The following is a 25,561-nucleotide window of genomic DNA, read 5'->3' as shown; positions in this document are numbered from 1 at the left end:
ACAAATCAATACATGTACACAAACATCATTTATAACTTGTAACCAGCTAGAGTGATAAACATTATAAACATATTGTATATTTAATTATTGTTATTAAACAAGCAAAATATATGTCATTATGTACTATTCAATTGTATGTATACAATCTCCACAAACCCCTATATATATATATATATATATATATATATATATATATATATATATATATATATATATATATATTCTGAAATAAACTATACACCATAGAAATATACAGGCATTAGCAAACATTTTACATCATTCGAGTGAGTGAATACAACAGAATGAACTAAGAGGAAATAATGATTTGTAACTGACAGATACAGAGAGATACGTAGATAGATAGATTAAATAAGCAAGTAAATAAGTAAGTTTATAGATAGGTAGATAGATAGATAGATAGATAAATAAGCGGATAGATAGCTAAGTATGTAAAGATAAATTGAGTATATGTAATTTAAAAAAGAAATAATTAAAAATAGAATGTAGAGTAGGGAATAAACGAAATGGTCTTGATGATTGGTTTATATATTTTCATCAACGTTGTTTGTATATCTTTGTTACATAGTAATGTAATATCCGTCCCAGGGATATTTGTATATAGTTAAATAAATAATCAGATAGACAGACAGATATGCAGAGATACATAGATAGATAAATGGAAATGTAGAGAACGAATGTAATGTAACTAAAGTTTTCAGTTACATTAAAACACATGAGTAAAGTAGTCAGGTAAGGCAAAGTCATATACACTGAATTAAATGTATGAAGTGAATAATGACTTTTTGATGAATAACAAATTCATGAATGTGTTATTAAATCAGAAAGCAAGTTGTATAACCTGAAAGACAGAGTGGAAGAGAGAGAGAGTCAAATAGAGAAGAGAAAAAATAAGGAGAATTAGGTCAGATCACTTTGGTTTAAGCTATAAACTTATGAGTAAGTTCATGTTCACCTATTTTTTTTTTAAATATTAAGCCAAATTATCAGAATTCATAACCCGTGTACTACTAATACATTCTATGGTTCTGTGGATGAAGGATTCAACTCTGGAACATTGTCTCTAGTTTGAACCCTGCTTAATATAATTTGTTTGTCCAGAAGTAGCAGAAGTATTAGTAGTAGTATCCCGCGTATAACAAGTGTAATTTAAAGTTGAATACACGAATGTGCACTTGATTATCGAGTTGAATCCAGTTTAACTTACATGCCGGCACCCACCAACTGATAATAACAAGAAAAATCAATTAATTTGTATAACCCACAAGATAAATACATTTTTTTGGTTGAAAAGTATTGCAGAACCTTGAAAAAGTCACCAATAGTGGTATTTAATTATATATGACGATTTCGTAAAATCCATTAAACAATATTTTATGTTACGGGGTACTGAAAAAACGGAGCTGAAACTTCGAGACCTAACACAATCATCGTCAAAAAGATACAGGTATCTGTAAACAACTTTCTACCCAAGGTACTCAGTATCTTTGGAAACCATAAGCAACAACCTACTGTGGTAGAGAATAAACCAGCTTCCAGCTGGAGAAATTAGGAGACGCTAAAATTGTATAGGGCAAACTTTGTTGAAATCGTCAAACTAAATTACAAGGCTAGTCCTAGCTTGAAATTCCTTAAAAAAACATGAGACCAAAATATACAGCTCGAGAAATTCGAGAAACATAATAAGCACGAATGGTATTTAGGAATAAGTAAGAAGGACAGCCTAAGAGACAGTAGATTGGAAATTCCTTGTTAGTGGTCTATACCCCAAAAGAGGTAAGGTATGCCTTAAACATTTAAGCGAGGACACACACGTAAGGACGACAATATTTATAACAATACAAAATTACAGAATCTCTTATTAAAATCTTAGAACCATACAGTAAATACTTCATTTGCAAATTGTTCATCGATTGTCTCAGACTTTATTGTTCATTTCCATACCAACCACACTCTTGTTTCGTCCTCTTTTCTTGGATCTTCTCAACCTTCTGCCGCCAGGCATTCCACTTTCGACTGGCGATACATACTACTTATATATGTCAACATCAGTAACACACACCACAGTTAGTTCATTAATTTATAATGCAATAAATATGCAGCGAGATAGTGAATCAAAGTTAGGACTGAATAGAATATAACTTAATGGTTGAATGAGTTAAATGATTAGATTGTAATGTTATTAACTTTCTTTAAATGAAACACAATAGCATTGATGACGTTACATGGCTTATGAATTCAGTCGATTATTGTGCTTATCATTATTCATTTCTGATCAAATTCATCTTATCTAAAGTTGCAGAACCAACCCACTTATCAGTATTAATATTGTACCATTATGTTTATATAGAGAGGATGAATTTTAATAATCTACACAAATGTATTTATCATTTTAAACAGAAGTTGAAATTGGTGTATTTTCTTTTCTCTTCCTGACCATTGCCTTATATCTGAATTGATTGTACTCGTATTTTTAAATTAAGTTAACTAAAAGGTGAATGTTATAATGACGATCTGAAGGTATAATTAAAAGAGATTTATAATTAATAATGAATTAGTGAATGTAAACAAATATGATATTACAGACTTGTGTTTTATGTATATTTAGATAATCTAATTCAGATAATCATCGGTGGCCTGCTTGAATATTTCAGCTACCTTTTCCTGTCATCTAGATATTTCAACAAGTTACCACTTTTTATTCTATTTTAACACTACATAATGTCTATTAATCTTATAACCCTATTCAGGCGCGTTTATGGAAAGTTTATAACCTTTCAATGTACAAGTTAAAGAAAAGTACAATCAGAAACATCATGTTGACTGGCAATATACATTGAAAAGAATGAACCTTATTCAAATATCGATTCCTGAACTGCTAACATCTAACTGCCGATTATTCAATATTCATCATCAGAATTGACCAAGAAATAAGAAAAGGAAATTTGTTGAAGTATTTTGTGCTGGGAATTCTATATTGTACCAAAACTGTAATATTCAATAAAGCCATTAGTCATAATATTAATAATAATAAAATAGATTTTCAAACTTTATGATGTATTCACTTCTTGAAATAATTTCCAACCAGTTTTTTTTACTATTTAAAACTATCATTAAATAAGTTAAAGGTGACAAATGAAGTAAGATTTACTCTTCACAAGATCAAGCAATTGATCGTGAATGCGCACTACTGAGAAGTCCCACAATAGGACGGAACGGCCGTCCAGTGCTTCCAGATTTTCAATAGTGGTCTATCATCAATCTCAATCAAAATTGATCAAGTGTCTAATTTACAAGTGAACATAATATATTTTAAATTCATTAAGTTAGTCAACAATTCCTTTGTATAGTTAATATTAATTCATGATACATAGCAATTATTAATTATTATTGTTGCTGACGATATTGATCCCATTTTGTAACATGAATGAACTCTATGCATTATAAATTCTGATTAAAATCTTAGGAATTCGTTACAAAACTAATCACTACTGAAGATATGATTATTATTTGGAGATTTATGAAGATTATTCAATGTAAAGATTATTTTAAGTTCAGAAGTGGTTTCATGGATATTGTAGTAATTTCAAAAGTTGAGATCATGAGTGAATTGAAGCTACATCATCAGGTTTTCCATTGACTCATGATCTCAACTATTGAAATTATTTTGATTATTATCAATTAACTGAATATAATATATAGGAATTATAATGAGGTTATTTGTTAAGAGATTTTACATGAATATGTAAAGTAACAAGTCGTTAAATGGTTCGAACTAAGTAGAAATGAGGCTTTTTTTCTTTATTTATTCTCTTTTTTTTGTTTTTGTTTTTTAAATATCCATAACATTAAAATCACTATAGTGAATTTTAAAATAGTAAACTCTCCTTTCTACTGATGCTTTATAATTGTTAGTAGTTAAGTTTTATTTAAATCAGGTAAACTATTATAAATTCATTTTATTTTACAATAAATTAATGATAATTATTTAATTTAATAATTATATAGAGATGATGAAATAAACATAGTGATTAAGTGAACTTGAGATTAATTCATTCACATATTTACACTTAAAAAGAGTGTCATTCCTTCAAATTATTTCATCCTCATTCACTCACTCACTCACTCACTCACTTACTCACTCACTTATACACACTGTTAACATCAATTCTCTTGATAAAAACTGTCAATATAATTAGAGCTTTTAATCTAATTGAGTTCACACTTTCATTTCCTGCATGGTGGTATACATCGTTTTTTTTAAAATAAAAAAACACAACCTTTTTATACTTATTTATTTATTTTTTCATCTTTTTTCATGTCGTTGTTGTTGTTGATGATGAAAGAAACTTTTCATGTATTTTAATCAAGACAAAAAGTGAAAATCATTATACTGATGACGATGATGATGATGATGACAGGATATCTAAAAGTGTTCTTCATTGTATTACATATATATCAATGTATAGATAGATGGGTGTACACATGTACATATAAATATATACATACATACACATCACATCATAAAACATTTCTGTCTGTAATTTACACCAATTTTAAGTAAATGACCAATTTATAATTTCAATTATTAACCTTTTCACACGTTTATATATATATGAATATATATAAGGGATTAATATATATGTATGTATATATACATGCATGTACATCCATACATAAGTATGCTGGTAATAATTACATTCTTATAACGGTGTGTTGAGTGAATTCGATTTTTGGACTCAATTTCAACTTAAAATGATATTTGCTGTAATCGTTTGAGTAGGAGAAAGATTGCAATTCACATGGGAAGTGAAAAAAGCGAAAACAATAGTGATGGTAAGAGCTAGAAAAAAATTAATGTTATCATTTATATTTGAACAGTAGATAAACACATACAATGAAATAAGCAAACATACATGCTTACAAATACCAACTAGTAAAGAGAGTAATTATACACAAAATTGATATGTTGACCCCAAAGATAAGATATAATAATAATAATGATAATAGTAATAATAATAATAATAATAATAATGATAATAATGATAATAATGGTGATAATAATAATCAACGCATTACATATATACAAGCTTAGACATGTATATATCGTTACAGGGTAAAAATGACCTCCGGATGTCAACTGAATTAAGTCAGATTAATCTCCCCTTCTTTGTGTTCTCAATATTTTTAAGAAAAGTAGCATACAAAAGCAATTCGAGTAATTATACTAATGTTTTCAGATGAAAAAATGACAAAATTTTGTTCACGCAACGTATATCATATATACGATACATTCTTCCAAAAAACAATAAAATTGTCCAGAAATTTAAGTAAAAAGAAGTGAAAAGTGAGTTCTAACCAGAAGTTCTGACGAGTGGAGCACAGCCTTGTTGGCAGTGAAACAACTATTATCACTGGCGATTGATATTGTGAATGGATTTAAGTTAGACATATAAACCAATGAACAGTGACTCAGTAATCTAAAGCTTAAGTGTTTGTAATGAGACTCGAAGGTCCTGAGTTCGACCCCAAGTGTATGGTTGTGCACACTACTGAGAAATCTCATACTAAGATAAAACAACTGTTTAATGCTTTCTAGTTTACAATGTTTGTCTAACTCAAATCAATTCGTTATGTAAAATATGAAAATCGAGAACGTTCAAAATATCGTACACTAAGAAAACAGATGCATCTACCAATAGATTATCAAAGTGGTTTTCAGTGATGATAGAAAATAAATCGGTATGCACTCAGTATTAGTATATTGAATATGATTACTTCATTGTAACCAGTACAGTAGGGACGGTCAGTTTTTTTAATTCTAGCAATTCAAATAGCTTTTCAAATATAAACCACTTATGGGGATTGTTTGTAAACTAAAATCTAGTAATTTCAAATAAACCTTAAACAAGAATTAAGAATTAATTCAAATTATCTATTAAATATGGTTAGTAATTATACTCAGTTATAATTGCAAATCTAAGTTGGGTGATGTGTTTTGTCTAAACCAGTGATCCGTGTCGTTAGATAATGTGCATTTTAAAGTTAACCAATTTCCCTGTAACGTATAAATTATTATTAGCAGACAATGGACGAGAGTTGCACTAAATCTCGAGTAGATCGACGTTGAAAATTAAAATAGTTGAATACGGACTTGGTGGTCTAAAGATTAGTCATTCGTACACAAGACCAAAGGAATATATGGGGTTGCGAATATGCACTTCTGAAGCTCCCCATACTGGGACTAAACAGATATCCAGTGCTTCTGATCTTTTAATGGTGGTCAAAATAAGATTAGCTCACGAATTAAACTGAGAAAATTATTATTTGTAGTAGTAAACACAAGTTTGTGTATCCGGCTACTAGATGCACTTTTTGATTCTACTCACCTGGTTAAAGAATAAAAATAACGCTGAGAATATAGATCCATCATACAATATAATCGTCTTACAATTCATATTTGTGGTCTTAATGACATTGATAAAGTAATGACAACAACTATAGGTACCTTAGAAATTTGACAATCTGTCTTCAACAAAGTAAGGCAATTTTAAACACTATTAGTGAATAAACATGTGACGTCCCTGGTGAAAGTTTGTCCAATTTGATGACGACTTTTCTTATATATATATATATATATATATATAATTACATACACAGACGACAGTTCTATTTGACTGAGAATTCAATTATAATATAGAACCTTCCGAATGTTATGAATCATAGTATAAAGGTGTTTGAAATGAATTCCTCTCTTTAAATGTAAATGTTGATTCAGTATCGGTTTGGATCACAAACTGAATGGCGTAGAAATCATTCACCAATGAATATAGACTTTCTACTCATAACAGAAATTAAAGGTAATGTTTAGCAGAGTTTAAACTTGCTACTCAGTGACTGAAACTTGAATATCTTAACCACTAACTAGGAGTTCGTAACTAGGCAGTAAAAAACTATCTATTGCTCACCGATTCTAATAGTTTTGTAGTAGATATCACAGTTTATAATTTAAAAAATTTGATATAAAGTTACAAATTAATGTGGAATGCTGAAAATACAAAGATAATTCATTTTAATAACCAAATACACTTTTGTGTACTCAGCTTCGAAACAATCTAAAATATCAAAATAAACAATTAAATGTAATGTATAAAGATTCATGTAAGCACATTCACATAGATCATTGAAAAAAGAACACTTACCTGAATGTTTTCGATAATGTATTCTCAAGGCACTTGTACAATTAAATTGTTTATTACAAAAATTACATTTACGTGATTTACTGTTATCAATTGAGTTATTCGGTGAATTAGAACGTTTTCTTTTTAGAGTATTGAAACTTCCACTCAATGTGGAATCGGTTAAATTTCCTCCGCCAACACCACCTACACCTTCTACACCACCACCGCCGCCTTCAAGATCACTGGAATAATTTTCACTGTCAATACTTAAATGACGTGAATTATTTAATTTAAATGAATCCTCTGTGATATAACTATTATTTTTACAAGTTGATAAATTAATTGTAGATAACATTTGTTGATCAAATGAATTCGATGTTGCCATATTCATTGATAGATTTGTATCTAATTCAGTAAATAATTGATTTAATGCACAATTCGATTGTAATGGATTAATAATGGAACGATTTGTAAAATCTAATTCTAATTTACACGGCCATATTGAATGTGTAGATAATGATGAAGGAGTTTTTTGATTTAAATGATTCAACGAAGAATAATTTTGACTAATTGATGTTGTCATAGTTGTTGTCCCGATTGTTGTTGTTATAATAGCTGATGGTGAAATTGATGATGACAATGACGGTGAGGAAGATGTTGGAGATTTTGTCAATGAATCAGGCGATATATTACATGCTTTGTTGATAATAAAATTCAAGGCGTGATCTTTTAGTCCAAATGAATTAGTATCGATATCAAGGAGTTTTTGAGCGATATTATTTGAAAGTCCTGTGCTACGTGGAAAATTTAAGTGGTTATGTACATTGGTCAAACTATTCAGTAGTTTATTAAAATGATTAGGATTAAGTTCGTTCATGTTGCTTTGAATAGTTGGTGTGTTATTATTATCACTTTTATTAGTGGTATTATTATTAATAGTAGTGTTGGTAGTAGTATTAGTATTAGTAGTAGTAATGGTAGGTGGCAGTGCATTCATAAGAGAATTTAATAATTCAGGATTAGTCAGTGCAGCTGTTGCAGCTAACAATGATGGATTCGGTAATGATTGGCCAGGTGTATTGCCCAATAAAAATTGACTTAATGCCGTTACCATAGCTGCAGAAGCGGCAGCAGCAGCAGTTGCCGCTGAATTCATATTAGTTGAATTCAATAATGAAATGTTATCTATAGATGTATTCGATAAACAATTATCAAATGGATACGTTGTATTTGAATTTTCAGGTAGAATTTTATTTAAATCTGTTTGTTCAATTGATTTTAATGTATTTTGTGTAGACGATGTAAATGAATGAGGTAACTTGGAATTAATATCATTGAAAGATGTATTCGGATTGAGATGAATTGGATTAAGTGGATTTGAAAGTGAAGACGATGGTATTAAACTGTTTGATATTGGACCAAGTTGAGCTTCTATTGGTGTAAAAAGAACATTAGCCATAACAATGGTATACACATGAAAGAGGTCAGTTGAAATTATTATTTAGAATCATTTCAACAAAAGCTACAAGCCTAAGCTGTGTCTATTAACTTGTCGATTGTGTGTATTAATGCTCAAGTCAAAAATACCACAATGGAAATTCTCAGATTATTTCGATAATTGATAACTTTTCTAACTCCCAAAGTGATATGTGAAAGGTGTACTACTTGAAAAACTACTTTGAAGGTTGGAACTAAGCGATTTTAAACAGTCAACAAAATTTAGTTCTCTAAATTAATGTATGATAACGTCTAACATATTTAATTACAGTCTTATATCAGATAGAAGTCAAATAGTAGTCATCCGTCAACGAACCATAATCTGCATCTAGGATTAGAGCAGCACATCGGTTACATTCGACAACACTAAATATTTCCGTTTTAAAATAATGAGAGGTACAGATCAGAAAAATTGAGGTTTTTGTTAACCTTCAATTTGACATATTAAAATATGTTTTTGAAACTGAGACAGAGTATTTTCGAATTTTACGAAGTAGGCAGGTTTTAAATAATAACGATAAAGGTGAAAGTATATGGGTGCAACGGTTCAGTGTAAAAAAATGATAAACCAAATTAAGTTCTACTTATTTCTTCTATTTTTAGTCATTTTTTTGTGGATTTCTATTTCAAAGCTATCAGTAGAGATAGAACAGTCTACATCGAGGCGCCACATGATCTTCAATGTTTAAATATCTAGTTCTGTATTATTCAATCAGCATATTCACCGTTTTTTCTCTCATAAAAACATATCAGGCCCATAAGCTATTGCAGTAACACATATGTTCCCAAGATTCGATAAGTAGTGTGAAAAACTTCACCTTGCATGTTATGTAATCTTACTTATCAGGGTAGGTAGTTTGCTGAATCCTCTTAGTGTTTTAAGGCCGTTTTCCGCACCAAATCAGAACTGATATATAAAGAGTAATGTAAACCCATTTTTGTGTATTATATGATTCCTTATCAATGAGCACCTACAGTTTCAAGAGGTATCAAAAACAGGACTTATAGTTAGTAAAGAAATCCCTTCTAAATTCTAGAAGAATTTCCACAAAATCGTTTAACTAAATAAGAATTGTGGAACTCCTTCTGGAGCCTTTCTACAGTTACTGACAGAACGAAGTTCGGATAAAAGAGGAGGGTTGAGTATGGGGTTATCAACCCCATATTGTAAAATAGAACCTTGTTAAACAAGCGCTAGACTGAAAAGATCATTTAGACCATATCAACTCTGCTCTGGGAGTTGAACGGTGTTCATACGGAACACCTATGGTACCTCATGATGAGAGTCAAGATTCTTCAGAAGTCACCAAGTCAGCGGTCCTTCTAACAATCAGGGCAACAATTAACATATATACATGGTATGTTCACACAATATAGGAGAATGGGAGGAGCATTCAAATAGCTGCAGAAACGAGGAAATACAGTTTCGCTCTGCTTAGAATAAATGAAACACATTGGACGTAAGCTGGTAATCAAAAACTAGATTTGAAAGAGGCTGTGTGGTATTCTGATCACGAAGAAGAATGTGGCTAGCACACATGAGGAGTTTCAGTGATGTTTGAAAAAAACTTATAAGATGGGAATGCTTTCAACAACACGGCTAAAGACAGCATTCTTCTTTAACATGAACGCATACACAAAGCTGCATGGATTTCACCGGACCACACTACGGAATAATAACTGTGTAATAGTTAGTACTAAGTTCCAACACTTTTTTCGAGTTTTCATCAGAATGCTTAAACTAGTCAAAGTGATGCACCTACTAGCAGGCTTAGGATCGGACTTCACTACAAATTGATTGATGGTGAAAATATGTATCTTTGGACAATGATTCAGTAGTTTAAGTGTTTCGTTTGTGTCCTGAATGTCTTCGGTGTGTTCTCATATGAGGTTATATTGGTGTGGATCTAACAAATCCTATGCAATACTAAACAGACGTCAAAATCTGATATGGGTTCATGATAAAAGTTATCTTTAATACAGTACAATTAATACTCCTCATTTGAGAACTATCATACTCTTGATGGAGTTCTATTGATAGATATCATCTCAACGTTCAATGATATAGAGACTTTGTTTTTAAATTATTAAACTAATTTTATTCGTAATCAATCATCATGGTTTCATTAAATACAAATTTCAACTGACATAAATTCTTGACGTAGTCTATCCGAATTTACGAATAGTACACATATGCTCATTTCCTTTGTTAATAATAGTGACGTTACACCAAAGACACATTTTGTAATGTGGGTCGTAAAAACATTTGGCTTCACAAACAAACAAATACATATGTAGATGCACAAATGAAAAAACTATATACACTGAATCAGGCTTAAACAAGAGAGACAAAGCAAGCTGACTTGAAACATTTGCGTAATCTTTCCTACCACCTTTTTTATTTCAACATAAATAAATTAATCATGACAGGACTGGCAAACTAATTATTAAAAGAATTTAAAAAAAAGATTAATTTCATACAATCATTAAAACTAAGTTTCCATGAAAAAAGAGGAATTATATAGATTGATACACATTAGGAGGTGATAGAGAGGAAGAAGACGAAGATAATTACTTAGTGCTGATTGACTAACTAACTTTAATCTCTTCTCATTTTATTTTCATGCTTTTTTATTTCTTCTTTCATAACATTTGATTCTTTTACTTCTCCCCACTCCATCTACTGAAATCTGTCACCACCACTTTCTCAAAAATTATTTTTCTTACAAATTGACCTTATTTGACCCATAAAGAAGGAGAAGAATCAGAAGAAGGAACAAAATTTAATGCTCACCTTTTATTTTTAATAAAAGAATATACAGACATGTTATTAATATGGATGGGGTGATGATAACGATAATGATAGTGATCCTAATCGATTTTCCTAGTGTACACATTGATATTTTCATACACTTTTTTGTATTTTGACTTGGTATTAATAATAAAAATAATAGGTATGATGTAAAAACATATGTTCCATACTAATAAGTTGTATGTTTTGGCTCGGAAACCATTGAAAACAAGACTATTGTAGAACACACTGTCTCATGTTAGATGACTGAATGCAATAGAAAGGGAATAATGAATAACTTAGATATAGTGCTGGTTTCCATAGTTTGTGGTTGACTGGACTATGATGACTTCCCTATCTCACGGGAGGCACGGAATACAATGGAAAACTTGGATGCGACTAGACTATTTAGACTTCTATACTAAAGACAACAACAAATGCGTGTGAAAAATACCGGTGTAATAGTACCCTCCAGAGCAATAGGCCTCACCATAGACAAGGGGAGAATTTGGATCATGGAATGATACATCGAGAGCACCAACTAAATCACACTTGATGGAGAAGTTCTGGAAGGGTTGAAGCCTTTACATATCTCGCCAGCATTATCGACAAACAACGAGGATCTGACCTAGATGTGAAGGCAAAATCTAGCAAAGCTAGGGCAGAATTCCTACAACTGATGAACACCTGCAACTCAAAACAACTGTCACCCAATGCCGAAGTCGGAATTATTAATGCATACGTCTTTCTTTTCATTTACATAATTCATTACAACTAACAGAAATTGGGTTTCCATCTAGTTTTGAAAATCATTTTTAGTTTCATTCCTTATTTTGATTTCTAACCATGATATATATATATATATATATATATATATATATATATATATATACGTGATTCAATTGAATACAAAAAGTAGATCTATATGATGTCGAATTGAAAATGTAGTAATCCATAAATGTCATTTTTGTTCAGGGTATAAAGTTATAATTAGCAATTCTTTTCTTTTTTTGTAATTTAAATATAGGATCAATGGTTAGACATGCTTCTGGTGGAATTATACTTAAATCAGTAGTGGATTTCAGAGGGCATTCATTTTATTCGCTTCGATTGTTTTTTAAATTTAAGTATCTTGATACAAGTAACTCGTATATATCAAATCTATGTTGACATTTTAATAGAATAAATTCTTCAGCTAGATTTTAAGAAAATAGATGTGGTGGTATATTTCATTTCAATAACTTGTCAAAAGATTAATATTTTATAAAGTTAAACTTAATAGTCAAGTACTGTTTTATCGACTGGGCTTTGGACTACATACATGTAGTGACTAATCATACCAATCGACTGTGGTGTGATAGACTGCGAACTTCTGCATGATCGACCAAAGATCTGATACTTAGACCACTGAACATAAACATTAAATAAAGAAATAATATACAGTTGTAATAGCAATTAATTTTACCACGTGTGTTATATTTACGGGGTGAATGAAGTTATTTCAATACATTATCAATGAACTATGTACGATATTGTTAAAATGGGAACGAATTTCGGCACAGAAAGGAAGCTACCTGATCTATCATAAACGACCATAATGCCTGGTTGTATTTTAATGAATATCACTATGTATTACATTGACTGAGATCTATAAAGGTAGTCGGCGAGGTATTCAATCGGTTGTAATCTTACACTAGATTGTAATGTTTAACTGCGAGATGACTACTATTCTTAGTACAAGAACAAATAAAATTATAAACTGAATCAAACTGACACACCGTTCTTTAGCAGTATGCTTTTAAACAATGAAAAAACAACATTAAAGAGAATGCTTTTGATAAACAAGAAATTTGTAGATATACAGTAATAGGGTGATGTAAAGAGTTACTGGGAGATACAAAATAAATACACTGTTACTATTGTGTTCGGTTAAAAGACGTATTATTTAGGGTCACCAGGTAACATTTTTCAATAACTGAGAGCTCAAGTCAGTGAAACCCGAACTTTCTCAGAAACCCTATATCAACATGGCTTTCATTAATTGATACCATACCATTTCTTTCCCATTCATCTACCAGATAATATGATATTTTTTTCTAAATAGTGGTTTTGTATAGTTTACATATTTTGGGTATCGATTTTAATACGAATTCAGAACCTTATTGTCAAATCCTAATATTACTCTCTCACTGATTGACCAACTACAGGTTTATGTATTCAGCTTTCAGTAACAGGTATTTATTAAAGGGTTAATAGTTATTAGCCACAATATCATTTCAAAAGCATAAACTAACGTGAAGTAGGTCTAACGATTCAAAAAGAACGCCACGATTTATTCTGACATATAGCCTTAGTATAGAAAAGTACACAATTTTACATTTAACATATAGCAATATTTAAAGTACATTTCTAGGATGAATTACTGTAAATTATGACATGGTTGCTTGCACTTTTAATTGTAATTAATTATATTTGTGTTAAGAAGTTGAGTAGCAATATTCATACTGGTTTCCTTATTTTAAATTTTGTCTTAGTGAAAAACGATCTGCAAATGTACTTTTGTTAATAAAAAATACCAACATTACAGTATTGTTAATAACTTACTCTTTGATATTTATTTTCTTAATGACAAAATACATGACATATAAAATTTGTTGAAATCGAGTAATGATTGTAAACAGTTGAAGTACTCAACAATCAGCTAAAGAGATATATGCTCAATCATAGTGATATTAAGAATAAGATAAAGTTATATCTATCGTAATTAGTAGAAGTTGTAATCATGATCTTATGTGAACACATTTTTAAACAAAATTGATGCGACATGCATAAAGGTGTCAATTGTGACTGATTTTCAGATTTCAATCCAATTGAATTCAGTTCAAAGATTGAGCTTATTAATCACTGAAAAACAGTCCTAAATCCATAATCATTAATAATACTGTTCAAGTGCTGAAATCTTGGTGAGTAAAGAAACATTTGAATCCATGACTCTAGAGATTGAATGGTCAATACATACTTAATTAAAATAAAGATCTGCCTAGAATTTCTTTTCGAACTGTAGGATACCCAGTTAAAATGTGTGTTTATCACTTCAGGTGTATTTGATGAATAAGTGGTGATGACTATATGTAAACACATTGTTTTGTAGATGCACAACTAATTATTTTTATATTTTATATTGATTATATCAGAAGTAGACAAAAGAAACCTTAATTGTTAGATTATGCACACCGACAAATGAATGCAAATACAGATAATCCCACTACAATGAATCATTGGTTAAAGTGACTACAGTTCACACCATCATAAAACGTACAATCAGAAAGTAGCAAAAATAAAAACACAAAAATAGTAAAAAAATAATTAATTCCTCTCAATAGTAATGAATCTCAGTTCATAATGACCAAAATCTTTAGCAATTCATTTATAACACCTTAAGGATAGTACCCAAGAAGCCTAAGTCATTTTTTCCTTGCATGTAAAAAATCGATATTTTATAGATTGACGTTACACCTTTGTCAGATCATTTCATCATGGTTGTAGATAAGTACAGAACGCGCTACAGAGTATGACAAAAACTTTTTGATAAACATTCTAAATATCATACCAGTATCATAAGTGAAATAAATTGGAAAATGTTGCGTTAGCTTTCTGTGTTTATATACAGATGTTAATATTTCCAGAAAATTAATTAACATCCCTAAAGGTTTACACTAATATGATTCATTAAAATAAATCTTGTCTTGTTTTCATTTTTGTAATTGAGTTTGAGTGCCGACTAGTGGTACTATCTATTTTCCTATAATGAGGTACTGCCCCTAAATGCCCTGATACGACCGAGAGTGGGGAGAGTCCGCTCTCCCTCTCGAAATGCTCTCACATGGCCACGCGTATACAGCCTCTGCAAGGGAAGTCCTACTCATTGCCTTCTTGTGGCATTACTGTTGTTTACGAAAATGAGAGGACGAAAAGCGAATGTCCGGCGCTTTAACCGGATCCCAAACCAAATCAATGGTGCACATGGGCTCCAGTATCCTGCGGGGACAAATGGCGTATGAACCAATTGTTGGTCACCGGCTTCCATGAGAATGCATCTCCTTACGAGGCTCCACTGCCTTGTGGATCAAACCTTCAGGTCGAAGGCTCGGGGTATGGCCTCCTAAGAAAACCACCTGCTTCTGTTTGGGCACCCGGGTAGTATCACAGCCTTCACACATATCGAATGAGATTTGTGTGGCGCACATGTATTTGGTGCCTCCTTGTACCAATATCTATGTGCTAAAATAAATAAATAAAATGAGGTACTAAATAAACTGTATTCATTAGATTGCTTAAAGTATTGGCCAACTTATTCTGATTCTATGTATCATTAATTTTGTTCAATAGTTTATTTATATGTACGCTTAAAAAGAAATGAAGTAAAGTAGACTGATGCATTCGCTTGAATGACCATCCTGATCTCTTTTAAAAGGCAAGAATGTAATCATTCAATCACAAATGGAATACTCTTCTTTTGATTATTTTCAATTTTAGTAATCTTAAACTCCTTTAAAATGTTTAATAGATTAATAAAATAAATCTACATTAAGAGCCTGAAAGTATCTTTACCCCTTAAGTGTATTTTGATGGGTTTTTTTCTCTGAACTGGATAGTTTCGTTGTGGAGCTTTCATCGTTCTTCTGAACGACATCATCAGCACGAACTTCAGGTAGAAGTGAATTGCTCTATAGTTCTATAGCTTGTGCTGATGATGTCGTTCAGAAGAACGATGAAAGCTCCACAACTAAACCATCCAGTTCAGAGAACAAAACTACATCAAAATCATCCACCTAAGCTGCAAATCTTCTCCACTATTCTTTGAATGTATTCCTAATGACAAATATCATCCCTAAAAATACACTTTATTGATGAAAAATTCCAAATGAGAACAATAATAATGATATCAGATAAACATTTTATCATACTTACCCATTTGCTGTATAAAATGTTGTCCCCAGTGTATATCTAATTCAGTTTTCGATGATAAATTTGTTGAACATAATGTACAAGTAAATGTATTTGTATTATCTAACAAGTCCTGTTTCAGTATTCCTTTATTAATAGGATTAATAATATTTGAAATATTCATACCAGAAACAGTATTAGTAGAAGTGATACCAACTGTTGAAGAACTTGTTATTGTAGTAGTTGTTGTTATAGGTAATTGATGTAATAATCCATCTATATTATTATTCTCTAATGATTTAATAAATTCATCTGTTAAACCAACTGGTAAAAATTTACTAATCAAATTTAAACCATAAGGAAATGGAAATTTATTTGTTACACCAGTCATTTTTGTATCAAGCTCAAAAAGATTTTGGGTAGAATTTAATAATGACATTGAATTATTATTGTCTATATCATTGTTATCTATATTATTATTAAGAATATTACTATTATTATTATTATTATTATTATTATTATTTTTGTCAAAATTTTTATTATTATGTTCTGAAGATGAAAGTTTCAGGGTATTATTGTTTATTGATTTATTATGAAGTAATTGACTTGATAAATGATTTTGTTTTAATATATTACAATCAGCTGTTATTCCTTCTGTTATTGTTTTTATTGTTTCCGTTGTTGATATTATTGGTAAAGATGTTGTGGATAATGAAGATGTTGGTAATTTTACAGTAGTATAATCATTAACTCTTGTATCATTTGATTTTGAAATTGATATATTCATTTCCATACTATGCTCCACTGTTTCATGATCTTGTAATTGACTAGAATGTAGAAATTGACGTGGACAGAATCGACATGAATAACTACGATTATCACTGCTACGCTTAGTATGTGTGTTCTTATGACGATTTAGTGAACCTTGAAAAATAAAATAAAATTTTTAGATTTCAGAATTGTAAATAATTATTGATTGTTTAGCCTTAAAATAGATTTCTTAGTTGTCTTTTCAGTAATAAAATTTAGTGGAAGTGTAGAGATAATGGACATGTCATGAGGTCCTTAAGTTCTATGTCTTATCCCTGGTAGGAGGATATGTACGACTGAAGAGTCCCGGACCAGGACGAAACAATCATCTAGTGCCCCTGATTTTCAGTAGTTCCCCATTTGATATCAACTCATAACGAAAGCTAGATTAAGGTTGGTAATAAATCAGAATACATATTCGCTTCAATTAAACTTTTATCAAACTGTACGCTTTTTAACAAAAGATTTGCTACTCGTTTGGTCTGTTAATTTGGTTGAATGATTTCAGTGAGTTTAACTTCTATGAAATATCCAGAAAAAGTTAAAAACCAATGTAAGTTGTTAACCCAATACAGGCTAGTTAACTACGGTTTAAACTATACTTTTGAGCTAGGGATCAATGATACTAATTGGCTGCCAAAACCAAAGTAGTTGGAACTGAGTTCGAACCTGACAGCTGAATGGTTAAATGTTTGGGCTATTTAACCAATAAGTCGCTTCTTCTTAATTACTAAAACTGAGTTCATTTAAGTGAGTTTCCTTCAATGTTTATACGAATAAAATAGAAATGATTGTAGTAAATATTATTCTTTTATAGATGTCATTGGTTGTTAATTTCGAATAATAAAGTTCTCAATGTGAGTAAATGCTGTAGTTGCTTGATTTAAAAATAACACAATTGACAGACAGTTATCGTTGTTTGAGTACTGACTGGCTACAGAAGAAATCAATGGACAATAATCTAAATATAAGTTGTTGATATAATAAAAAAATGAGACTTTGATTTAGCAAGTAATTCATTGAATAACATTTTACATTGAGGATAATTACAAACTATTAGTCATTTGAACACATATGTCTAACCTGAAATGAAATCAAGCTTATACAGTAAACACCAAATAACTAAAATATCCCCCTTCCGTGGAGAGTCTCAAAAAGACAGTTTGTATAACATTTTGTAGTATAACTTTACATACAGCATAGCAAACATGACTGAAATAATAACCACAATGATTTATTTCCTAAAAGATAACCATAACCTAAACATTCTCTGCATATAGTTCAGTCTACATCTTACTATGTTAACAGTTGAATTCACGAGTCGATCTAAACTAGACCATCATGGAAAACTTGGAAGTACTGAACGGCCGTCTCGTCCGAGTATGGAACTCCCCAGTGTGACCCACGATCCCACACGCGGGACTCTAACCCAGGACCCTAGGTCTGGCGCACGAACGCCTAACCTCTGAACCAGTGAGCCAGCATCCAACGGTGTTAATGTTTAACTTCAATCGATCCATGATCCTGCGCAACCCTTCACCCATAGTGGTCTAGCTTAGATCGACTAGTGAACTCCATAAATCCTCATACTTTACCATTTATAGAGGGTTACTTGTTGACTAACTAGTGTTTCTTCTATAAGAAAACTGAATGCTTTTTAGAAAGGAGAGCATTGAAAGGAGGAATAACATTCTTAATAGTGTGAAGTATGTTCGATCTACCCTCTGTTGTGGAAGATTTCCTTAATACGAACAATATGGTGCAGAGGTGATATAGAGGCTTTAGCCGACTTGTTGATACCATACATGTAAGTATATAGAAATTTGTTGATCCTGTGAAGAAGGAACAGGGTTTAAATGCATTTAAAATCAAGCATTCTATTGCAGGAATCCAGTAACAAAACTAAAGAAATTATAAGGAGGTAGCAGTACGTATCAAACTGGTCACAGATTACGAAAATAGATCAACACTAGACTATCTAAGTGAAATAAGACATAATTTGGACATTCACATTTAGACCTGTTAAACTGTTACGAAAATTTTACAAAGTATATATCATTTACATCTGTATTAAGTTGATATTACCCCTCTTTGGTGCTCTCATTTGAAATATTATATTCAGTCTGTTAATATGCTGACGGGATAATTTTGTTATGGTAATAAACTGCTCTTTTAGGCTGTTTTTATCAACGTGTCGAGCAGTCAGGGTTGGAATGTTAAATGCAGATTTAGCTTACTTATGTATTTATGCCTATTACTCACCTCAAACTGTCGACAAATATAAAATGTAGTACACAACTTAAAGGATCAAAATAAGTTTACATAATGATCGAGAGGTAAATGGCGGCTAGTTAGTCTATAAAAATGTACATTATTAGCATAAAACCTAGCATATTTTTGAAGTTACTCTAACGAAATATATCACCATGATAATTCTTCTCAAAGATTAACATTAACTATGACTTAAAACTAAAATTCTACTCTCAATCTATGCTCATTTATGTTACCGAGACACTATGGATTTTTTTCGTTCAAACCATAATGCATGTAACAAATATGGGATCAGATTTCGTATGGCAGATAACAGTCTAGCAAAATTATTATTGTTTTGTGTTGATTAATTTCTTTACAGATTACCATTGCAGTCGAGCGAATGACCTTGAGCCCAAATGACTCAAAGACCAACTACCAACTAACAGACACAGGCTGAAAGAAAAACAGAACAATGAGTATTATACATATATATGCAATAAAGGCTGATGTCATAAGACCAAATAGTGAGTGATTATGTGACTTTTTCGTAAACGAATGACCTACAGACATCTAACCGAAAATTTGATTAGTTCATTTAAATAGCAGCAATAAAAAGTGGATATTCTGTATGACTAATCGGGGTATTTTAATCAAATCTCAGTGGTCATTTGATCTATAAGTTATGAAAATTAGGTTTAGTTACTTTTAAGACTTAGGGATACTTTGGAATTACTATTTAAACAAAGAAACTTTTAAAGTGGGTCGATTTCAGGTTGATATCTGGCATATTTGCAATGCATGGTTTGTTGCTTACTAACTAGGTGGAATAAATAGAGTTTCAATTGAGAACATGAATCGATCAATGTTATACCACCATTGAAAACCTGAAAGTACTGGATGGTCGTTTCGTCCTAGTATGGGACTCCCCAGCAGCACACATCCCGTGCGTGGAGGTTTGAATCCATGACCTTCAGTCTCACGTGTGGACGCTTATTTACAATTACTTCATACTAGTGACAGTTTACAACCATCAGTGTAGCTCAAGTAGAGAGTATGGTATAAGTAGTCAATGTAGGAAGAGAATATGTTTATGAAGAAAACAGGTTACGGACTAAGAATTTGCTTCAATGCAACTAATTAACATTTGTGTTATGTATATAACAGAATGGATTCAGTTTATTTAATGAGATTATATTCAGTAGTAATGTTTTCTCTTCAGGGAAATAAGAGTGAATTCAAAATGTTTATGGAAAATAGTTAAACTTTTGTAAATGATTTAATGCATAGTAATTATAATGAGCATTTGAAATGAAATTCAACAAACCGTAATACTAGAAAGACCTTCATGGAAATCTATTTTAAAGCTTATTATTCTATGACGAAATGAATTTAATATCTGAAAACCGCAGTAAATTTTCCAAGTTCATAAGCTACTTTGAGTACAGCAGTAAAACGTCACTTATGAAATTTGGTTAAATTTCTAGGTCAAAAGAATGTGTTCACTGATTATACTTATAAGTTTGTTCAAAATAACGACCAAACACACATCTCGATGCTTAAGTTATTTAACCGGAAACTGAGAGTAATTTCTGTAACCTTTGGATAACGCATTTCTTCAAGATTATCAAATGCACTCTACCATTGGGTAAAGTTGCTCACTGGATTTATAGTGACCTAGTAACATTCAACAATCATATCTTGGATTCTTTGACTTCATTTGTTCCTTTGAAACTATGTCTCTTATGTTTAGCTTGATATTAATAAGAGCATTATTTTCAATTCTATGATTCTATTCCCATCGATTAGCTCTCTTGTTACGCTGATGTAATGTCCAGTAACTTACATTCACGAGAGATCCTAGATCGCCCTTGATGAAATGAAACATGTCCTCAGTGAAGTTCATAAAGTTCAATGGTCAGTTTTGCAGGGAAATTCTGTGACATTTTCTTATGTTGTTTACAACAATATACATTATTACGAATTCAAAATACTTAGAGTTCTCTCTGACTTGAATGCTGGTCCATACATGACTAATAAAGCACAAATTAAATAGTTATGGGTATTACTAGTTAGCACACCAAATTCAGTTACTTCTAATTATCAAGCATTTCTATTGTTAGTCGATCCTAACAATTAATACATTTTCCAATTCATACTTAATGGTGATCTATCAATCTTTAAAAATCAGTGACCTATTTATCATAAAAAATATTTTGTAAACATATCTTAAGGATTTTAAGGAAAAAAGATCAAAATAAGCTCCAAATGTCATCGCAATTTTTATTGGAGACATGGGAATTAATGTTAAGATGTATGAAGAGTATCGTTTACATAGGAACTGCATTTTTTAGATTGTTTAATCTTGAAATCAGGATATTTTATGTCATGTACTACATCAGATCTGTTTATAGATATACAGTGTATAAAACATAGGTAATGAGAGCAATTTTAAGACGAACAGTTAAACAGGTATAGCTATACGACCAGTTTTCCTTATCAGTTCAGTGGTTAAGCCAATAAGTGATAGGTTTGAAACCCCTCTCCATCAACCGGATGGTATCATTAGAACTTACACTTAGAGTGTGACTCAAAGCCAAGTACACAAATACATACCTGGTAGATTAGTGAAAATGAGTGGTAAAGTATAGTCCATAGTTTAGGACCAGAAAAAAAATGAAAATTGATATATTCTCGACCGTCTGTCCAGTATAAAATTATATTGATTAAGGCATCATAATTGAATATAAATTAACGTATTGATCTTAACTTGCGATTCTTATAGACCATGAATAAATAACACTATTATTTGCAGCCATAGGTATTTAATCCGAATTCCAACGAATGTTGGTTCATCTATAGAACAAATTCCAAATTAGCTAAAATGGATTTACTAGATTTTAGTACAGGTCACTGTTGAATAATGTGATCTTAAATTTCATTACATAACATTTTTATACACTCCAAACACACAGATGCAAACACACATTAATATAATAAAATAGTACCATTTGTGGATAGGTTCCATATTCACTCAGTCCATTAAATTAAATGTAATAGAACCGCTTAATAATTATAGTTTGAAGCGAGGTTGAAATTTTGAGGCAGTTAGAAACTATTAAATATAGAGCAAGGATTACTCTTACCTATTTGTAGGACAAAATGATATTGATAAGTAATATTGTTTCTTTACATAGGATGTAAAGTTAAGCAGTGATTTTGTATTTAGATCTTTCGAACTTCAACCCTAACCAATAAGTATCAGACTCAAACTCAGTTTCATATACTTCAATTTGAGCAGCCAAATGATATCAATAACTTTTATATAACTAAAGTATTGTTCAAAGTTAAGTACATTATCATGCAAAATGTTATACAAGATTAAACTACTATTTTCATTAATTTAGATGCAAAGCCTAATTGAATAAAAGTTAACTTAGTCATTAAACATATATATTTATACATATAATAAAAATATACTCATAACATACCACTTTGATTAAATGCTTTATTGCATATTTCACAAACATATGGTTTTTCTCCAGTATGTATTCTTTCATGAACTTTAAGAACATTCATTAAACTAAATGCTTTATTGCAATAACGACATATAAATTTTCTTGGTCTTTTGTCATCATTGTTATTGGATTTTGAATAAATTGGTTTGCCAGTATCTTTGTTTAGGTTTGTTAATTGTTTTAATGAATCATCAGAATCATTTGGATTAGAAAGAGAGAAATTAAAATTGAATGTATCCATTTTATTAGATTGATTAATGTCATCTTGATATTCTTGGTCATCGGTATCTTCAGTCACATTATCACCGTCATTTTGATCAGTCATCATGTCTTGTATATGACGATGATATTGCTCATCATCTTGAAAACTATAATCATTGTTATTGTCCAAGTCATGTTCAATTTTTTTTTCTTTATCAGTAAGATTTGGAAGTAATTCAATTTTGGATGGAGTATTCGGTGAATAACTATTATTAATATTCATCGTATCAATTACAGCAGTATCTTCATCGCCAGTAGTGACATCAGGAATCGTAGTAGTTGTGGGAAATGTTTGTTGTTCATTCATATTAACTGATAATAAAGTAGTATAGTTTAACGAATTATTAGTTGATAATTTTGTGTAATGGGTTAGGAAAAATATTTTGATTTTTCTTTTTCTGTTCGTCCCGTTCGTCCAGGTTGTTATTTTTCCGTTACAACTACAACTACCATAACCATGTACTCACAGAAATTACTTGTTTACAAGTAATGTAAGTGAATATACAAAGAGAGGAATTTTTAAAAATTTATTTAATAGTTTGAATTTTCATCCAATGAAATACTGATGTCCCATGGATTACGATAAGTCCGAATGAAGTTTAGCACACTGTAGTACGGACAGTCACAATTTTATTCGAGAAAGTGCCTGATAAGAGTATGTTTGAACTCAGTTGAATTTGTGTATAAATGCATGTTTTTAAGGCAATCTATGTACATGTGCATTGTGTATGTTTGTTTATGTCCCAACCCTTGAGTTTGCTAGCTTACAAGGTATGGTAGTGAGCGTTGTGTGTAGAATACAATATTTATTTATATATATATGTAGTCATTGCCATATCGATTGGAGCAGTAATATAATATAGGGTGGAGTAACAGAATGAGAATGGGATGAAAGCACGTCCCCTTACCTGAATTTCGTAGATTAACTCACTTACTCTGCATGCATACATGTGATTTGTTTTGCCTTACAATGACTCTGACCAAACGTTTACTGGATTGACATAGTGAGATGAGAAAAATGTCACGGTTAAATTAGACATTAGGGGGAGAAGTACAGACTGTAAAATGTATATTCCCATCATCATCACCACCACCATGGCTGTGTGTTTATGTGCTCAGTCAAACTCACTCAGATTATTGGTGTATGTAATTTTAAATATGAATAGTTTAAAAGCTCAAAATATATGGACCAGATTTTATGAACTTTCAATGTTATTTTGCTGAAAGGTCATGTCAGTGTGAAATGTTGATGTCATAAGATTATTACTGGTAGTTCGAAATTTCTGTCCATTCTTTCTATCGTATACAAGATGCTCTATATATGTAATTGTGAAGAGTAAAACTCATGGATTATTTAAAAAAATAGAGAAAAAAACCCTGAAAATTGTTGATAGATTTCTATGATTTTTGGAGTATCATTTTTCTTTTTGATGAAACATAATAATTGACTAATAATGCAAATATATATTAAGCTAAATAACAATGTAGAAAGAAAGGAAGTAGACTGATTACACTACATTGTTTAAAATTTGAGTTCCATTAGGTAAAGTGAGTTAAGATGTGTTCAGTTGTAATTGTAAAAGAGTAGTCAAGATTTTACTGCCAATTTAATGTACAGTTTATGATTTAAAGGAAGTCTTGAAAAGGATATCAAGAGCTTGTAGCCAATTCAGTCAACTGATTGGGGGGTGATCAATTATTTTTCCTATCAAGATTACTAAGTACAGATTCATTTTTAAGATGTTGAGGTAAAATTTATGGGTTAAGATCTATCATAGGTTTGTAGACGAATCACCGAAAAGCTTACTTTAAAACACTTCAGTTACAAATCTGTGTAACGTAGATAAGATATGTATGTCAACTACTAAAAATAGTTTCTAAGGTAAGTGGAAACGTATACATCCTAATGTAAATCTAATTAGTGGTTTCATCCACCTCATTCCTTTGAAGACACAAGAGGTAATTACTATAGGATTCACACATCAAGTCATGAAAACAGGACAGACAGTAAACAGTTACGGATAAATACGAATAATAGCTTGTCAATATTTAAAAGCTTTTGCACATAATTTTTAGATTTAAAATTTAAGTGATTGTAAACTGAAATATTCGTTGCAACTTTGCATAACTTGTAATGGAAATTCTTTACTGTAACTGAGTATCTGGTATTGAATAAAGCTGGTATTAATAATGAAGATGATAATAATAATAATAATAATAATATTCAACATAGCAGATGAACGAAGTTCTATTTCGGGATTCCAATTGTTTAAGTCAATCATTATAAG

General features: G+C 30.8%; 1 protein-coding gene across 1 annotated transcript in view; it reads right to left on the bottom strand.

Annotated features, from left to right (window-relative positions):
- MS3_00004224 (uncharacterized protein) overlaps positions 1–24,273 on the bottom strand; it is a 75,344-nt gene extending 51,071 nt beyond the window's left edge. Inside the window, exons 1-3 of the mRNA XM_051212116.1 lie at positions 22,986–24,273; positions 16,459–17,358; positions 7,221–8,630 (exon numbers count right to left, since the gene is read on the bottom strand). Of these exons, the coding sequence (XP_051072253.1) occupies positions 7,221–8,630; positions 16,459–17,358; positions 22,986–23,580 (2,905 nt within the window). The 5' untranslated portion in view covers positions 23,581–24,273. The remainder of the gene's footprint in view (positions 1–7,220; positions 8,631–16,458; positions 17,359–22,985) is intronic.
- Positions 24,274–25,561: the final 1,288 nt, after the last annotated feature.

This window comes from Schistosoma haematobium, chromosome ZW (assembly GCF_000699445.3).
Source record: "Schistosoma haematobium chromosome ZW, whole genome shotgun sequence".
Taxonomy (NCBI): domain Eukaryota; kingdom Metazoa; phylum Platyhelminthes; class Trematoda; order Strigeidida; family Schistosomatidae; genus Schistosoma; species Schistosoma haematobium.
Note: the sequence above shows the minus strand (reverse complement) of the source record. Positions and strands in the feature narration are given on the sequence as shown.